This window comes from Apis florea, unplaced genomic scaffold (genome assembly GCF_048593485.1).
Source record: "Apis florea isolate Af1SG1 unplaced genomic scaffold, ASM4859348v1 contig_3496_pilon, whole genome shotgun sequence".
NCBI classification, from domain to species: Eukaryota; Metazoa; Arthropoda; class Insecta; order Hymenoptera; family Apidae; genus Apis; species Apis florea.
Genome location: NW_028256773.1, coordinates 6,671,637 through 6,691,782, shown reverse-complemented (window position 1 = coordinate 6,691,782; position 20,146 = coordinate 6,671,637). Strand labels below are relative to the sequence as shown.

Below are 20,146 nucleotides of genomic sequence, written 5' to 3'. Positions count from 1 at the left end.
GAAGAACGGAGTTGAAATCGGTAGAAAGAGGAGGAGGAGGAAAATGGCGGAGAGTGGAGAAGATCTCCAGCGTCGCTGCTGAATTATTGAACAGTGCACTCTGGCTCCGGCTCGTTCGTTCGCATATTCCAACATCTATACCGACTCAATTTTGCCCCCGGTATTATTGTCTCCTAGCGGATTGCCGCGTCGGGTCGAGGAGGAGGACGGTCGCGCGAGGACGTGTCGTCGCGGGGTGTAAATTATTTCACGATTCTTTTCGAGCAAGCTCGCGCCCGGAATTTGCGTAATGAAATTCCGCGGCGTCTCGCGGAGACCTGGTTAATATTTTATCGACGCCCTGTATATATATAGGTATCCGATCCACCCCCGACTGGCCCCGTTTCCACGAAAATTTCCCAGCCGAATGTTCGATGCTCTTGCGAGAAAGCGACGAGCGTGAAAGAAAATAAGCATCCAATAAAAATAGATTAATCGTTGAAGAGAAGAAATCGGGAGTTGCACGTTGGAAATTTTCAAGGCGTGGGATGGAGAAGAGGAGGGCATATTGGTGGGTGGCCGACACGTTGGAGGTGAGAAGGGTGGATGGATGGATGCTCGGTTCGGTTGTTGGGATTCTTATGGGCACGTAGGGGCTTGCTCATAAAATGCAAACGGGCGGCAAGTTTAAGTTTAGACAGCCTTCCCCCTCGCTCCTTGGAACGTGGCGGGTTCTAGTCACCGTGGTGTAACCGACCACGACCAGCCAACAATAATGAAATCCATAAATCCGGAAGAGGGCAGGGAACACGAGGCGCTCGTAGACCTGCCATGTACCACGCGAATACCACCTTTATTCTTCCTCCTCTTCTTATTCTTATTCTCACGCATCTCTTCCACGAGTAGTTCATTTCTTCCCTCCAGTCTCTCTCCTCCTCTTTCCTTCGCTATTTCTTTGTCTTCCGCCGCTCTCCAAGCTTGTTGTTCGCTCGTGTTCGCATTGTTCCCTTTCGCGAGTCCACTCCGTGCACTCTTTCGACTACTTACACTTCTTCCCCCTTGTTAAGATGCTTACACTTTCGCGATTACACTCCTCTTCTTCTATCGTTCGCACCGTCTTCACTCCGATCTCTCTCTCTCTCTCTCTCTCTCGATGAGTTTAAATTTCGAAAAAATCCAACCTTGCGAATAACAATTAATCGTCCTTTTTCCCTTCCTCCTCTCTTATTGTTTCGTTTCAAATTTAAGGAACGATGCAACACGAGCGAAATCCTTCGGAAGCGTCTTTCCAAGGATTACATATGTATCACACACGGATACCTCGGCAGAGCGGATCTGTACAACACGGGCGAAGTGAAATATCGATTGTCACGTGGTTTCGCGGCTCGGTTCTCGGTCGACGTCGAACGTGCTTCTGATTGATTCGACGCCGTCCCCCGTGGCAAGCCGACCCATCCAAAGAAGAACCAGAGCGAGAGAGAGAGAGAGAGAGAGAGAGAGGGAGAATTGTGTCGAGGAGAGAGTATTGTTATGCTAACTGAATCTCGATGACTCGCCATCGATCGAGCTTACCGATACGGGGAACACTTGGGAATCGCGAATTTTTCCCATTCCCTTCTCTCTCTCTCTCTCTCTCTCTCTTTCCTTCCCTCGTCTCCGAGTTTCTTCGTTATTAGCTTCTTTCGTATTATATTCCGATAAAAACGAACACCACTCGATGAGATTCGAAATCCGTTGTAAATTTCGCTTCGTTTCGTTCCATTCGGCGGAAACGAAGGAGGGGATAATAATAAAATTCGTTCGTACGTGGCGATGAGTCGAGATTTCGAAACCTGAGGGGAGGGGAGGAAGAAGAAACTATCCGCTCTGCGGATCTCGACAGGAAGGGAGAGGGGGTGGATGGTAAATTTAACGATGATAAAAGGGATCGATCGTGAGGGAAAATTGATACAGGATCGAAATTCTACGCGTTTTCCCCCTCGAAATCTGACCGATTTTGACGCAATACCTCCCACCACGTTTATGCCCTCACGGTTTGTTGAACTTCGATAATTGTATCGGGAGAGGAGGAGGAGGAGGAGGGATTCGCTTCAATTTTGAGAAATTGATTTCCTCGTCTTTTTTTTCCTTTTTTTCTTCCGAATTAGGAATTGAAACGTTTACTCGATCCGAGTTATTGACCGGATGGAGCTCGAATAAATTTTTACGATTCTCCGTATCCTCTGAATTCTTGTTTTGTATTAATATTGAACTCGTGTGTGTGTATATATCGATATATATATATATATATCGTAGTTCCATTTCACCGGATATCTCTCCATCGATAAAAGAAAAATTTCGCTTTCACTCGACGCTTTTGTCGTTGCTGGATCGATATCAATAGAAGCGAAAGATCGTAAGATCACCTTTCTCCACGTATAATCCTACGTATAACAACATTCGTACACACAAATATCGAGAGTTAAAATTAAGAAGAAAAGAAACTCGAGTCTCAAATTGGAGATCCATTCCGTACAATACGTCGTCGAAAACCCTTCTTCGGTTCCGACAATTCAACAAAAATGATCGAATCTTTCGAGAAACAATGTTCTCGCAAACGTTCCCGCATTTCTGAACTCTGAATTCCTGAACACTTGCGGAGGAATCCGCATCTCTTACGAACCGCTTCAACTTACGAGAAGAGGGTCGGTTGCAAGGAGAGGAGAATCTCCTCCTCCTTCTCCTTCTTCGTGTAAATTTCCGCCGTACTCGTCGACGACGGTGGTGGTAATTGTTGGCCGGGGGTGGAAACGTTAATTCCAAAGAGAGACGCGATCGGCGAGTTTCCTCGTCGGCCAGGATTCGTGACACGGATACAGAGGCTGTTCTCTTCTCACGGGGAATGTCAACAGAAGGCCTCGAGAAGGGGCGCCCTCCGCTAATCTCTCCTCCTCCCGCTCTGGAAGGGGGAAAGTTGGCGGTGGGAGGGGGCATCATCGTGAGAGATAAATTATGTGAAAACCGAAATTGAGGGGCGGGGAGGGGAAGAAGCCAACTTTCCCGCCAACTTTTCTCGCTGGAACCTCTCTCGTGAAATATCGCGAGACACCGCCTTGATTTTCCTTCCATCTTCCACCCTTCGTTTAAACCAGGCGTTAAATAAGCGCTAATTTCTGATCGATGCAATTTTTTGAGGAGAGGCGGTTGATTGAACGAAATTTTAAAAATATAATTTGCTCGTTTACTTTTTACGTATTACGTTTGCGATCGGATGAACGATCGAGGAAATAGAGTTTAAATGGAGATAAGCTTCGTTCCGTTGATTTTCGTGCGCTCGAATCTCGCGCGAATACGTAAATAATCCCTCCACGATACACGAGATCGTAGATACGAAAGAATAATAGGAACGGAATGAATTCGTCGTTGTTGAATATAATTTCAACAACGTTGAATTTCATCGATCCAAGGGGATCCTCGTTGGAGAATATTCGCAAACGTAATTATTCTTACTGTCGCGAACGAGAGTTTCATGCGCGTTATCTCGAAAGAAAGCATCGATCGTGAAAACCGGATGGATACCCTCGATCTACGTCACGATCTCGATTCGCCGGGGCCGCGCTCGAAATTACTTAATCTATATTCGCCGCGTGAATTCTCCGGAGGAGAGATCGAGTATCAAGGGTGGGGGGGGACGACGAGAAAAGGAAAAAAGAGATTCGTTGAAACGTCGGAAAAGAGGTTTTCGATACACGTGCAAATTTTGTGTCGCCGGTAGAATAGGTATTGCGAAAACTCTTATCCGCGAGGAAATTATTTTTTCTTTTTTTTTATATATTACAATTCGAATTATTTCGGTCAAGTCATTTTAAAAGAAATATAAACTCGAAACTTGAAGGGGGCGGGTTCGATCGAAGAATCAACCGAATCGACAGAAATTATTCAACAAGAGCCGAATCGTACGAGGAAACGTAAAATTCCTCGTTTCTTATTATCCTCTCTAAAACTCTAATCCTCGCAATCGAATTATATCGTCGGATATAAAGCACGAATACTTTGCACGTGAAGAAGCGCGAACCAAGACTCTTGCGACCGACTGTATACAGACACGCGTGTCTAGTAGTAGTGGTCGTCTTGCCGAGGGACGAATGGAAGGAGGGAAAGCCGGAGAATAGAATGTATATTTGGGAACAAATACAATTTGAATGAATTAGCAGTAAACTGGAAATGGGCAATCCAGGGTTACCTGACCCGAGGGTGGTCGCCCCTCGCCTCACTTTCACTCCGATCCTCCTCTTCCTTCCCTTCCATCCCCTTGCACGCACATTCTCCTTGTTTCCATCCATTCGACCACCCACCCCGATCTAAACGATATTTTCGAAGGCAAATTCCGCCGCAACAGAGGGAAATATTCGTAGCGCTTTCCTCCTTTCCTCCCTTTGCGCTTACTTTTCTTCCTCCCCGCAACAGGAGAATATATACGCTGTTTGTCCCCCTCCCTTTGCGCAAACAGAATTCGACCGACCTCTCGATGCCTCGTCGATACGACACGACACCTTCCCACCCTTTCCACCGTTTCTCTTCTATATTCTAACGGTGGGGTGGGAAGGGGCGTCGCTTGGGGACAGTTGTCGAGAATGTCTTGCGCCTCGATATTGTAGCTAACCGTGTATAATGCGTTGTATCATTGTCGCGGATATTCTCGAAGGGGGAAATTTTAAATGGATAAAGTGAGAGAGAGAGAGAAGAAATTTGATTAAATTTGATGCAGCGTTGTTTCGATTTACGAATAGAACTTTTTGTAAATTATTAATCCGTATGTTATCGTACGCTCGTTGAAAACTTATCAATCTTGATAAGTTCGATGATAAAGTTTTGCAAGAGCGTAGAAGAATTTATCGATTATCAAGGAGCGAAAAAATCTTGGCTCTCAATCTTACATATTCTCTCTAGCTTCCTGTTAACGCGTCCAATGCGTTTCGCGGATTCTTTTCCCCCTCCCCGATTTTTAACCGAATGGTTAAGTTCGAGTTCTTCGAAAGAACGAATAGACACTTTTCGAAAATTCGTTATCCTATTTGAGAAATATTTAGTTAAGAATATATTGCATCGATTACGTGGAAATCTTGTTGGAACGGATGAGAATGGCTATTTTTTACGAGGAAGGCGAGAAATTCGCAAGAAATTGCATCGTCTAGTTCGCGAAACCTCTTATCCCTCGCAAGAAGCCTCGATTTCCATGGAATCGCTCGCTGGCATTTCCATGTCGTCGACGCCCGCAAAACACTGTCCACGGCATCCGTACAACATGGATGAAGAAACGGAGGGAAAGAAGGGAATAGAGAAGAGGAAAACGTCCGCCTGGCTGGAAAATTATCATTTTCGCCCGGGCGCAATAAGTTTCCCGTTAATCTGCTCGCTACGCGGCGGACGTCTTTGCATTATTCTGCCGGAAGATTCGTAATGCTTAACCCCATGAATAATGCACCCCCGCGGCCCGAAATCCCCCGCCGCCACATACTTTCAGTTAATCTGACAGTTCGAAGTAGTTTTCAAATAGTTCCGGCGGACGTAAGTCGAGAGTTGAACTCAATCTCTCCGCATTATCCACTTTCGCTCTTCGGCTATCATCGTCCCTTCCCTCCTCCTCTTCCTCCTCCTTGGACCGAGAAGAGAGTGTGTTTCCGTGTAGGGAATCGATGACGTGACGTAACGTGAGAGAGGAATTAATAACAGGGAGGAGGGGAGAGACGTAAAGAATGCGAGAGGATCGGTGAATATTCTCTCTCTCCCTTTGTCGTGTATACGCGTATATATCAACCCTATGCACCGGTATTTCTATTTAACAATGTATTTATCGAATTATCTTTCACATTCGATGAAAACATTTTTCCGAGAATATATTATTACGAGTTCATTTGCATCTCAATCCCATGATCGGTGATAATCTATATACACATCTTTTATTTATTTATCTTATTTTATATATATATATATATATGTACAAGTTTCTAGAATATAATACTAATGCAAATATACGTATAATAAGAGAGAAGAGAAAAACTGATCGAAACGTGTCAAGCTTTGAGGGGGTGGGGGGAGGTGTAAAACATTTTCCGGCTAACGTGGCGCGAGCAAGTATCTTAATTAAGTATGGCCTCGATCGAGTCCCACAGTAAGAGGAGAATATGCGTGCGTTAAGGGCACGTGGGGATAAAGCGTGGGATCGGAGAGGGTGTCGGATATTTGGGAGAGCGTGTGAAGCGGTAATTGGGCGATCGAGCGGATCGAGATTGTCAAAGAGCGATTAATATTCCTTTAAGGAATATTAGTGAGTTTGTGCGCAGGGATCAGATGATCGATCTACTTTCGGGTAAAGAGATAAGCGAGATATTGAGCCGGTTTTAATCAATAATTAAGAGACATTAAATCGCGTATTAAATTTCATTTGATAAAAAATTCCGATCCAATCTAATTACAAATTCATCGCCCGTGTATAAATCTATCGGATAACGCTACCAGACTATAGTCGATTATCTGAAAAAATTCGGATAATCGCGAAAACGCGTGGGCGTGTACGAGTCGACGGCATTGACCCGTTTCGAGTTCATAAACCGTTAACGATCGTGTATCTGACGATAATTACTCTCCACCGTCGAAACGTCATAAATTTCCCGTGAAATTTGCCATTTACGCCTGACCTTATCTCTACCGCGCCCCCCACCCTCGCGCCCTCGCCTCTCCCCTGTCCCCTGCGCTCACGCAACGCACGCACACACGCGCCCCGTGCATCGATGTTAAAACCACGCGGTAAGCCTCGAGGGTAATTAGAGTGCGCGGTGAATGAGACGGTACGGAAAATTGAGGCACGTATCGAACAATACGATGATCACGCCCGTGGTTGTCAGTGTGTCCATTTCGCCCCGATGTTCATCTCCGTCCGCTTTTCCCTCCGCCGCAATTTCTCCATTATCATTCGCGGTGCTCGCATCGATTCCGCCATTCCTCGTCGCCGCCGCCGTCGTAGTCGTCGCCCCCTGTCTCTCTTTCTCCCACCAAGACAATCCCGTTGGAAACGGAGTCGCACGTGCGTCTGCATTTTCCGTGACGCGAAAATCGATACGGAGCCGTGCGTCACGCTCGCTGAATTTCACGAGGTTTACGTTTCGGTCGATGTTTCGACCGCAGCCAGTGCGGCTTGCCAACCGACCCTCTCCAACAACCCTTGCACGATTTTGCCGATTTTGGGGGTTGCAGGGGATTTTCTCTGCAAAAATCTGATGAAAATTTTTATATTTATTCATTACTCGTATAGGGGAATGGGATTAAAATCGTGCCGATATTAATTTCGAAGCGTCCGCTTCGAAAGTTTTTTTTCGAAGGGGATAGAAATGGAGAAGTTCTGGTCAAAGGGGGTGGGGGGAAGAATCCAATCTTATCGAGAGATAAGCTGGACAATAGTTGTTTCTGGAGGGAACTGTCGAATCGATATACAGACGGCGTCACCGGGAGAATCCCTTGAACGAGACGTGGTAGTTCAGCTAAATAGGAAACTGTGTTCCCGGTACAAGGCAAACCGCAACTTTCCACCCGTATATTCGGCGTTTTGATCGAGCCTCGTGATCGCCAACTTCTGTGCCGCTCTAACGGCCACGGAGGGGAGGGGAGAGGGAAGAGGAGGGGGGAGGGGGAAGAGAGGAATGGCAGAGTCGTCGTGATTACCCGCATGAGGTGCACGGAAAGAAAACACAATATTGTCTCGGGCTTATACTCGAGCGTACAGCATTAATGGATGGAGCGATATCGCGTGTCCACCTTCGAAACATATTTTTCCTTGGACCAGTGGCCGTCGATGCCCTTTTCGAGAAGAGGGGCTGTTCCTCCGTCCACGTTCCAACTTTTAAGCGATCGTACATTCTCGGTGGATTCTCCTTGTACCTCGATACCCTTGCATTTTATTTTATCTCTCGTGCTTCTTCGTACTTGAATTTTATTCGTTGTAATGTCTTTCGAATGTAAATCGCATCTACGAATAACTATTTTGTACATTTTATTTCGAAAACTGTTTTTTACAGTTTCGATTCGTATTGGATTCTTTTTTTATTTTATATTCTATTTTCTTTTTTTTATATTTTTAATGATCGATGAAAATTTACAGAAAGTTATACAGTCATGTTAAAATTCACAAAAAATAATTTAAATATAAAAATTGGAAATTAATAAATAAAATTTAAATGGTTAAAATATTGCACAAATTTTATAAACGCGTATAAATATTGTAATAATTTTATGTAATTAAGATAAATTCAGATTATTTTATAATGCTTTTATATTATATACTTTTAATCACTTCCTGATAATAATGGGACGTAGACAAGAATTAAACGCGATAATCACTTCGCGATATGCATCAAAAGTGACTGATAATTTTGCGACAATAATTTATCGGTAAAGTGAACGTTTTATTCATGTATAGTCGTAGTATAATCACCCATGTGCCCTTAATTGCTTACTTGTTAGTCTAGTTGGTTATTTCTGATATGAGAAATGTCATTTCCGTGATATACGGTTAAAATGCATACTTTCTAGCACGTTCATTATTATTTGAAACGATCCATCATGGTTTTTATGCATAAGATGCATACGTAAAGGCAAAAGTTGAAATCGTGCAAGTTTCACACAGTTATATAAACGATACACGAAGAGCATCTTTCTATTTCTTTCTCTTTCTTTTTTTTTTTTTTTTTTTTTTTTTTTACAAAATTACGGCATGTTAATCCTACGTTTCGTTCTTAACGAAAATTTAGAAATGTTAATCAATACACAGGCAATAACAGCCAATAAGCTTGAAATCCGATTGAAATCGATAATCGAACGGTACAAATTAGCGACAACTACGCGAAACGGAGGAACTCCCGATTCCTATTAACATGGGATTCAGAACACTGTGAATCCTCTTACGGTCGACGCATTACAAATTCTCCGGTGTACACGATGCCAGTCGATACTCGAAACTTGCGTAAGTATCCCGAGCATCATCGAGCGCATCGCGCGTTTCCGGTTAACGGATTGTTGTTTTCGAAGAAGCACGCGTCACGCGGAATGCATCGTGTGGATCGCACAGATCGTGGGACTCCGCTCTCTAATGTTGTACAAGCTAGTGGAACACGGTAGCTTGGATGCACGCGCGTGTTTCTGCGTACGCACCTGCGTTCCCTACGTGCGTGCAATGCAAATAGTTTCGTTTGAATTGTACACCGGAGATGCTATGTCGTCAGTCGGCGAATGGATTTTAAAGAATGTGAAAGGAGGCAAAAAGGAAATAAAATTATGTCTGACCTGGCATTAATTCCTGGTTTTTAAGCTTCTGTTGCACCTACGTGAAAGATGACCGCAAGTCGAATAAGCTATAATCCAAACTTTCTTTATTGATAATATGGATAAAATTAGTTTTCGTAAGCTTTTTAGCTAGGATAACGTCGCGTAACGCGATGACTTGCAGAATCAGCAACGGTATATAAGTATACGTATGTCGGTTGCTACGGCTTCGTCCGATTTTACCCGAACTTTTCATTCGGCTATGATCGGCGTGACGTCAGCCGCCATTAAGTTACATCGACAAGTGATCCGTTCAAATTCAGTGCCGGAAAACGGTATTAGAATAATTGTTGCGTAATTACGTCGCAAATTAACCGTATCACGTGTAAATTTCTCATTTACATTCCGTGTTAATTATCTCCGAGTGTATCGTTCTTTGTGATAATACATTTTTGCGTTCATATTTCATTAATTGTGTCTTGTGTCGTTTTCCTTTTGTGACAAACTGCGTTATAATTTTCAACATAACCTCCCATCAAACGGCGTGCGTCTCTTCGATCGTCTCATCTCGTCGTTTTCATCATGTGTCAATTTTTAAAGGTAAGAATTTATCCGAGATAGATAACTTTCGAGAAATTTAAGTGAATTACTGCGAAGGAGAAGAGTTAGATATCCGTAAAATATCCGTAAAATAAATGATAGGTACAAATTGAACGAAAATGAATTCGTGAATGTATTCGTGTATATGTATACATGTATATGATTTGAAGCATATTTCAAATAGTTATATCGAAGTAGAATAAAAATAGTAAAAAATTTTGAAGCTGAACAGATTTCGACTCAATATGTAGAACGTCTTAAGAATGTATATAATGTATAATTCAGAACAGTCTGAATTTCTTCCATTTTATTGTTATTTATCAACATTTGTCAAATCAGCATGTGATTATAGATTAGAATAGTTTATAAAAATATATTAATATACTTTTAACTAACTCTAATTATAATTATTTTTTTTGTTTCAGGTAAGTGATCTAAGAATAAAATCTTAAGGATTGGGTGCTTGGTATTTTCAAATGAATTGGTAGTTGGTAAGTCAAACTGTGTCATCTTATCCAATAGAAGAGTATTGCATTGAATAATAGAATGTTCAAATAATAGAATATTCGGGTGGTACAATATTCGAACAATGGATCTACAGATAATAGAGGTACTAGCATCATCTCATAATGATACCCACGCTAATCTGAGCTCGTTGCTTCTGTTCCCATTGTAAGCAAAACTTCTCTATAGATGGAACGTGGACGATAGAATTCAATTGCAATCGATTTTTATCTATAGAAAGTAGATTTCCATAATCGACTATATTAATGAACTATATCATTTTTTAACGACATTTCGTGTAGAATCGACGATAGCCTTGAGAATTATTTAATAGCGATCATCATAACTAATAACTAACGTTATCTCTTCTTCCGTTCCACTAGAGATTCTTTTTCAATTATATTTCACAAACTTCCAAATTAGGGACAAAATTCTTTGCTTCTACCAACATATACTATACTATACTATATTTTTTACTTACATTATACTATATTTTTTTGATCCGTTAAATGGAACCTTTCACATAAAATTTTGCAACAATTTTACTCTCTGGATAAGAATTCCAATTGGATAACGAAAGACCCCGATGTGTCATTGCATAAATTTTATCGCATTGGATTTTCAAATGTTCCATTAACCTCACCGTTTCGTCCCCACAATTTCTGAGAAATTCGCGTTCCCCGGAACTCGCGAGGCCACTCGTTGTCGCGCGAATAGACGAGGTTGTCGTAGTAGCTGTGTCATCAGACGCGTGCCGCAGCGATGTATCACGGAATGACGGGAATCGCGGCGGAACAGTTTGCCCGGTCACAAATCACACCGAGCACCTCCTGTTACCGTGCATATGCGCGCGTAAATACATCGGCCAGGTGTAGCTGGTCGCTGTCTCTGGCCATCGTTTCGGTAAAAAACGTCGACGTAATGCCGCCCTCCCATCAATTCCCTGTTCCAAATGAGAATATTATCTTTACTTGATAGTACCTGTCTCTTATGACGTTCATCGTGATTCTGATAATGAAATTAAACGATCGAGGCGTGGTGATGGTCGTCTCGTATTTGGAATTTTTTCCCCTTTACCGATGGCAAATGTATTATTAACGGCAATAAAGTTTTCAAACACTTCGGGATTAGCATTTATATACTGTTAAATTTACTATGAGATAGAGTGCAAATTATGCATGTACATTCATTAAAAAAGAAAAATAAGATGATTTAGAGATTACGCGAGAAATGCGATCGTTATTCACATTTGAAAAATAATGTAATATAATGTAAGACTTAATTGAAGGCTAATTGGTTTGCTCATAATTAAGAACTGCTCTCGTTATGAGAGGTTGTTTATTACTCGAATTATATTACATAGTAATTAACACACGTTTCAACATATTGTGAAACGTTCTCTACCTTTCGATCTTTCTTGATAATTTGCACCTTATTCTCGATTGTTTTTTTCTTTTTTTTTTTTAAATTATCTAAATCCTTTTTACACTGTTATCGCTGCGACAACTTAGTTTCAAACATTTTCTATACATATATTCAATCTTCAGTGAACTCGCTTATTATCCCATCTTTAGTTTCCTTTTTATTATATGTCAACAAAAACTGAGAAAAATTCGACGAAATTCCAAATTTATACAAAAATTCCATTTACCAATTCGTCCAACATTAAGAACTCCCCTCCTTTCTTCGGTTACTTTCTTCTTGCACGGTCTTACTTAACGAGATTCCCCCATTGTCTTTGATCCAGCCGTACGACCAGGTAACTTCGTTGCCACCGGCCGTTGCCCTGAAATTGGACAAGACTCGAGTTAACTTTCTATCCGGGGTTACACGCGACGCGTCCGGGATAACGTATGGTTATCCCCGCGTCAAGTCGAATTATATTTTCCCTGTTCCCGCGGGCTGTGTTTCCGCGATAAACTCGTTTCTTTCCTTTTGCCTGCCTCCCCTCCCCCGCCCCCTCCCCCATCCCTTGTTATATCCGTGGCCTTCGTGATTTCTCGAGCGAGCACACGGAGCGTGTTGGGACTGCCGAGTCACCTGGCGATACACGAAGATCGTTTTTCGCGCTGTGCCGCGCCCTGATTTTCAATCCTCCTCCTCCTTTTCCCCGCTGATTCAGCTTTCTCTGTGACTGTGGCCAGAAAATCGGGCCGATTTTATACCTCTCCCTGATGAATTATCCCTCTCTCGTCAGGATACTTCTTCTTCTTCTTTTTTTTTTTTCTTTTCTTCAAGTTCGAAGAAAGTTTCCGAGGATAGTTTTAAAATTTAGATAGGTAGTTTGTTTCAGGATGGGGATAAGTTCTCCGATCTTAGAGGCGGGTAATAATTTTTTCTCCGATTTTTCGCTATCGTTCCGATGCGAAAAATGCAAAAATTTATGATTCACAACACTTTGATAAGTGTTGCAGTTTCGAAAGAAATCGAAGAATAATAAAAGTTTCGTATAATTTTTCTTATTCCTTTTATCGTTAGAATAAATGGATTAAACCTTGTCTTTGAACATTTTGATAAAATGCTCGAAGAATAATTATCCACCACGATAATTCTCCCTCTCGAAAAATTACGACTTTATGTAATCCTTTGTTGCACAAAAACTAATCCACTCGATAACTCATTCTTAACGTAATCTTTTGCCCAAGTATCCGAACGAATGGGTTGAAAATGCGGTAGTTGGTTAGATAGATCGGAATCGATCCGGTCTCTCTCTCGTCGATCTGCTCGTGAGAGGCGCGCTCGTGCACATCCTCCTCCCGTCTCGTTGTTGCCCGGCCGAGGCGTGGGAAGCGTAGGTGGTCCCGGTTGGGCAATGCCTGCCTGCCTGCCCGATCTCAGGCCGCGATAACGGGCCGTTGACTCCGCTCCACGTGCACGGGAGCAGAAAGGGCAGCAAGGTGCCGCCGGCCGGGTGAGAATTCGGCGCCTAATTTGGGAAGGTTCGGGCCCCGTTCTTTGTACCCGAGTCGAGAAGGGGGCGGCCCGTAGATAGAACGAGATAACTCGTTGGCCATTCGTGATTCCCTCCTTCCCACGACCTTCTTAAAAATCGCGCGGTCATTATCTTCGACAGGGAACTCCTTCCTCTCTCCTTTCTCTTGTTTTTCGCGCTGGAATATCGTTTTCAAGGGAACGGCTGATTTTTGGATATTTGGATTTCTAGTTTCTTTGAAATTTTCAAAGGTGGAATTGGAACGAGGTATCTCTTGCCCGATGGATAAGTATTTTGGAAAGATTTTGAATTGGATTTCGGGGGACGAGGTTTGTTTGTCGAGTAGGAAGAGTACTTTCGAGAAGAAAATATCGGGTGAAATTCGAATTCTTGAAATCTCGTGACGCGTAAATATCGGGATTTCGAAGAAACGGAATCGCTTTTCGATACGATTACAAATTGGAAATAGTCGGCCTCGTCTCTCAACGCGAATTTAGATTCTCGAAATTTTGGAAATCTCGATATTCACGCGTCGATACGAGATACTTTCGAGGAATCGATCCCTGGGAAAATTCGTCGAGTTCTACGACAAAGCTCGTCCTTGGAAATTCCAAAATTTCCAAAAGGAATTCCGATACGTGTATCCAAATTTCTCGAGTGTCCAGAGGAGGACTTATCGATGAATTATTAATCTAGCCCTTCGAACGAGTATCAATTATCAATCCTTGGAAAGAAACATTCGTAAATCGCCAGTTTTAATCGTTTCGAGATAGAGAATATCGATCCTTTTCCCCTCCCCTCTCCTTGCTCGGCAACTTGGTAGCAAACAAACGCTTCGTTAACGGCTATTTACTTAGTTACTCGTTTGTTTTTCATTCTTACCGGCCCTCCCTCCCCCAAGGCTTCCTCCCTTATTTAATTAGGCTCCGATTAGCTGTGCAGTTTTGTGCAAATACTTCTTTACCCCCCCGCCTCGGTGAAAACGCTCATTAAGCTACTGAGCTATCGAGTTATCCGTGCCTAGTAACGAGCGCCGATTGTTTACGATCTTAGAAAATTCCGGCGGATAACCTGGACACGGTTCTCGACACGTTGAACAGGCTCCGAGGGGACAGGCTGGACGATAATTAGGACCGCTTGTCTTCATTTTCGTTTCGTACGCGCGACAAATATTGACAAATCGCGCCGTGCTGTTCTCTCGACGAAACGAATCGAGTCGTCGGGATCGAAAAGTGATTTTCGATGACTCGAAGATCGATAATTTCGTTTGACGAATCTGGAGACGTGTACGAGTCGAAAATTTAAAAAAAAAAAAAAAAAAATGGACAAAAATAATTTGAATTGTACGATATTTCTGTAGCTTTCAAATTATTTCGTTCTAGAAGCTGGTGATATGACGAGTGAATGGACGCGTGTCTTTTTTTTTTTTTTTTTTTGATCGACCCAATTTACGAAGTTTTAATAGAAAAAAAATTAAAAATATAGTATTCATAAGATAAGTTTGGAATTATATTTCGGTGAGCGAGGGAGGCGCGCGAAAGAAAAGGAGCTTCATCAAAAGGAGGAGAAAGGGAGAAATTACAAATATGTAAAACGAGTTTTTCACGAAAATTAGCAGCCGTTGCGAAATTGGTGGATTTACTATCTGGATGAAATGGCCACCGGTACCACAGGTCGGTTTAATTCAAAATCTTGGCCAACGGTCTGATTAAATTGCCAGTCATTCACTCCGCTTGATTATTTACTCTTCTTAACTGAGATTAGTCGCTTTCTTATTATTCTATCCCCCTTTTCCCCGTTTACGATTCCACCTTCCTTCCCTCGAACGAACGCTTACCGTCCTTCTCTTCGGCCTACAAATTGCGAATTGTGTAGGCCGTTGTTGCAAATTGAAGCCGGAAGGGAAAGTTTTACCCAGACCCATTTCGCCGATATTCTCCACCGAATTTTCTCCGTAAATTCGAAACGAAACTAATTGCTTAACATCGTGATGATCCATCTTATCGATTATAATAAAATATACATATTTTTTTACGCTTACAACAAAAGTAATAATTCGAGTTAGGGGAATAAATAATTATTGGATGGTAGGAGTTAATGGTCGCGTGGCGCTAGTATCGTCATAATATCGTCAATCTCTGACATTTTGATTCATAAGTAATAGACTGAAAATATTAGTTTTTATACTTCCAGGTCAAGTAACTTTTAAACTCAAAACATTTTATCTTGAATGATATTGAAGGATTCGAATCGAATTCGAGTTTTATGGTTTTCAAGCTTGTCGAAAACTTAGCTTCCGTGGTGAGCAATTTCGTCGATTAGGTTTTCTTGTTTAAGAGTGTTTGCGATTAGAAGCATATTCACGGTAAACAACTGAATGCACAATTGTTTTGTGTAGATCGAAGTAGTTCCTTGTTGCGCGACTTTTCCGTTTGAGAATCAGGGAGTTGCAAGAAGTTAATAAACGAAGTTCTCTGGTATTAATTTTTTGTTTTGGAGAAGTTTGTTAAAAATTGGTTGAACATAGTTTTTGCACGGTGGAAGGTTGTGAAGTTGTACATCCGCAATAGGAAATTTTAAAGTTAGAATTTTGTTAATTAAATCGTTTTAATTTCTCGATTAAGATTAGGGGTATCGAATAAAGATTATTAATAGAGAATAAAATTAGGTAAAAAGAGGACAAGACGTTTGTGTGTAACAGCCTGTAGATTTTCCGTCGTGGCAAACTTTCGCGTCCTTTGATCGTGGAGGAGGTTCAAATCGCTTCAAACGTGATTCGAAATTAGAAGTTCGCCAAGGCCCTGAAAAATCTTGCAAGCTTTAATAGGCTTAACGAACTTCAATGTCCTCGAAGTCTGGAAAGTTTTGAATGTTTTGGGGAAGCTCTTGAGCTCTGAAATATCGAAATTTTTAAGAGTCTCGACAGCGAGATGACTAATTAGTTTCAACTTATGCTTCCGCGTTCCTCGCTTCTTTCGTTTCATTCAGAATTCAGTATATATAAATAAAAATATATATTTATAGCTTAATCGAAGAAGAAATCATAAATTATATTACACGATCACTTGATCACAAATTTTCGATTCCTCGTTCAAATTCGAATCCATCCAAAAAAAAAAAAAAAAAGAACGAGAAACGACGAAATGACGATCGTCATAATTTCTCGATGACTCGATTGGACGAGTCAGGATCTTTATTCGAGGGGTCGAGTATTTTTTGGAGACCAGATTTAATATTCGCGACAACGAGTGAGTGTTGGAGGAGCGGGGGGAAGAATCGGTTGACAAATTTCCACCTTCTTCTTCCCTCCGATTTCGATCCTCGCGAGATCGAACGCGGCCTCTCGGTTGGCAGGCCGTTGTAAATTCCCGTTTGATGTCAGTCCGCGTCAGTTCGCATGATTAATGTCCCGTGGACCCGTGGAGGGACGACACCGTCCGACTTCACCGTCCACCCCGCGCGAATTTTAATCACCTAGGTGGCGGGAGGAAAGAGGGCGTCATGGATTTCGCGGCGACTGATGCGCCCGCTTTATTTCGTTAACGTTTCAATCGATCATCGTACGCCCCTGGGATCGTGCCATCGGCCCCCTCCTCCCCTCTCTCCCTTTCCGCCTCGATGCCTCCCGTTCTTCTCCCGTATATATATATATATGAATGTATTTCTCTCTTGTTTGTCGGAGGTGATTCGGTTGTTTCTTCGATGAAGAGTGTTTGAACGGAGGATGTTTTCTCTCTTTGTTTGTTGGAAAATGATACGCGATTAATTGTTATTAGGAGGAAAATTATAGGTGTAATTGGTGAAAATCGGCGTATTTTTTTTTTTTTTTACGTAGAATATGAAAATTCGTAGAAAATTGGATTTAATTATCTTATAAAATTTTACTCTTCTTCTTCTTCTTCTTCTTTTATTATTAATAGACGAAATTGAGAATTTCATAATTCGTTGAATTAATGATAATTTCCTTGCAAGATTTTGATTTAATTTGGAATTTTAATTTGAAGTTACATATATATATATATATTCCTAACGTAAACGAGTTAAAATACCATTCCGTAAATAGAAACGGGCATAAATCACTCGTGTCACGGAATCAAAGGGTCAAAGCTTGTCCCAGTTCGCGTTTCAAAGAGCATTTTCTCTCTCCTTCATCGACTCTTCTGCCCAGTCACGATCATTCGAATATTCGGTTTCAAGCGTCACGACTCGAAAATATCCCTGCTCTGACCGCATTTGTCAGCGTTCCAAAATTCACCATAAAACTTTGTATCCGTGTTCTTCCCTTCCATGAATCTTTTACTCCCGATTCTCGATGTGATGAATGGCGTGTGCTTGTGAAAAAAATTCTGTTTGCATTAAAATTATTTCATCGCTTATCGTAATCCATTATTATCGATACTCAAAAAAAGTGTGTTATTTATATACACGAATAGCAATTTTATTGAAATTTTCGTTAAATTTTATTCGTTCGTTCGTTACAATAATGCATAAGTATTAATATTAATGATGCATAAAAAATATTTTGTTACTTCACGAGAACTTTATTTTCAAGGGTGTGAATCTTCCCTTTAAAATCTTTTCAATTGAAATTTCGCGGAAAGTAGGATTGCGATAATTTCAGATTTTCGATGGGGACTGAAATGAGTTTTTTCCCCATTAAACGACACGCTCTAATCCTGTAATATCGTTCGATAACACCGATTGGAACGTTAATCCCGAATGGAAACAAGAGAAGGAGGGAAGCTCTTCTTCTTACCCGGAAGAATTCCGCCACAGGCGAGCCATTCTTAAATTATGAGTTTGGGAGGCTAATCGCGACGCCGCAAGTCGTTAATCCAGGCCGAAGGATGAAAGATTATCGTTGGCCGGATAGAGCTTTTTCCTTCGACGGAATTTTTAGCGAGGAGGTTGGGAAAATGGTAAAATGGTTGGAGTTCGGTTCGTGTCGAGAAATCGAAATTGTTGATGTCGAGGAGAGATGATGGGCAATGATTGCTTCTATTATTCGAAGATTGTGCGTTTATAATTTTCACCCGCTGTAATTCCCATAATGAGAAACGAAGGATCGTTGCTTTTGCCGGCTAGATTTCGATTCCAATGCCAAGTTTCGTCCCTAATAACCAACTTAAAATTGAATATCACGGGTCGGGATCACGTTTTACGCGATCATAATGGAGGATAATTGCCTGAACGATAATTATTTCGTGATGGAAAGGAGAGAAGGGTACCGTTAACTGTCTGTTATACAAGTCTGCCTGCGCACAGTTTGTTTCTCAAATTGATGGATCGTTTCGAATCGCGGTTTGTATTAATTAGGGATAATTGAATTGATTTAGTTTCGTGTAAATTTAAGTATTTATATATAACCAAAAACTATTTAAACTATTTCATTCGTTACACATCTACCGATTCGTTCTTTCGTATTGTTAAAAACAAAGATAAATTTCAATTTTACTTGGTTGCTCTAATAAATAGCGCGAATAACGAAACGTTATAAATCCCCCTCGAAAATACATGAAAAACTCGAAGAAGCGATAACTCGTTGAAACCGTATGCAATCGACAATCTTTCCTCTCCGTTCGCCTCTCTGAAAATCGCCAAATCACGAGTTAATCCAACTAATCTTCCGTGACGCGCGCAATTATAAACCGTTAATCCGATTCTACGTAATTATACGCTATTTTCCACGAACGCCGTGGAGGAGAACTCGAGGGAGGATTGGTGGGATGACGCGAGGGACACGCGAATCGCGGCGCGAGAAAGTCAAATGGACTGTCACCGGCTCTCGATGGAAAACGGGAGACAGAGGCGGAGAAAATGGTGATTCCGGCGGATCGGTCGGTAAAATAGGGAAGGAGAGAAAGAGAGGAAAGATGGTGGAAAGCGGAGGCAGCTCGAGGAGGGCAGCAGCGTTATCGAGAGTACCCGGTATTGGCAGACCGTTTCCCAGCAAATAATTGGAAATGCAAACGGAACGAGCCTCCCTGTGATAGTTCGATAATTGAGTCTCTTATCAGTGTTTGAACGCCCTCTCTCGCTCTATCGCGCCATTTCTTCCGTCCCTCTTCCCTCATTCGCTTCTTCCCGTCCTGCTCGACCTCGGTGTATGAATCTTCGTGTTCCTATTTTCCTCCCGACCTTCCTTTTTTCGTTTTAACCATTGCCTTCGTTCGAAGGATAGGGAAGAAACGAGACAGCGTTTGCAGTTGCCCACGTGTTGGAGCAGCTGCAACCACGATGATTGTTCGTATTTTACGCGTGACACGAGATAGAGAGAGTAAGAGAGTCGTTGTTGAGCCTCTTGCCGCTAGGTGGCCGATATCTGGAAGGGGACTACGCGCGTCGGCTTATATATCGGCGATCGGTTGTTTATGACCGGTGTGGATGGATGGATGAATTATGGTCTGCGAAAACTGGTGATAGGTTATGAATATAAATGGATAATTAGATCGCGGAATATTTTTATTCCGTGTCGAGTTCTGGTATCTGGAACGTATATCGTTGAAAAATGAATAAATTCAAGCAGATATATATATATAGATACATAGACTCGCATATATTGAATTTATAATACTATATGAAATTAATGATTCCAACACCTGTACCGATACACTGTAATGATAACGATGAATTTCTCGATCAAGATAATTCTGAGATTGCAGTGAAATTGTTTTTATTGATGATAAAATGGTACGTTCGTGTTAAGATATTAAGGATCGTGATTATTTCCGGTTTTTCTTCTTCTGTATTATATTATTAGAAACAAACGAGATTAGAGATAGTGATTTTTAAAAGAGAGAAGTAGAAATTTGATTGAAATGAAAGATTTAATTGTAG

The 20,146-nt window shown here is 41.7% G+C and overlaps 2 protein-coding genes across 10 annotated transcripts in view; both read left to right on the top strand.

Annotated features, from left to right (window-relative positions):
• Nucleotides 1-20,146, top strand: part of LOC147656836 (protein muscleblind-like) — a 229,588-nt gene that overhangs the window by 182,526 nt on the left and 26,916 nt on the right. The window contains exon 4 of one of the 3 annotated variants that reach the window (XM_086913472.1): nt 10,299-10,340. The exons of the other annotated variants lie outside the window; for them this stretch is intronic. Coding sequence (XP_086769598.1) covers nt 10,299-10,325 — 27 coding nt within the window. The 3' untranslated portion in view covers nt 10,326-10,340. Of the gene's footprint in view, nt 1-10,298; nt 10,341-20,146 lie in introns of those variants that run through there. 3 annotated transcript variants of the gene reach the window in all.
• The window catches only part of LOC100871176 (uncharacterized), a 204,197-nt gene continuing 192,122 nt past the window's right edge, over nt 8,072-20,146 (top strand). For all 7 annotated transcript variants that reach the window (XM_012494495.3, XM_086913467.1, XM_012494491.3 and 4 more), the window contains exon 1: nt 8,072-9,873. In XM_012494495.3, coding sequence (XP_012349949.1) covers nt 9,856-9,873 — 18 coding nt within the window. In that variant the 5' untranslated portion in view covers nt 8,072-9,855. The remainder of the gene's footprint in view (nt 9,874-20,146) is intronic.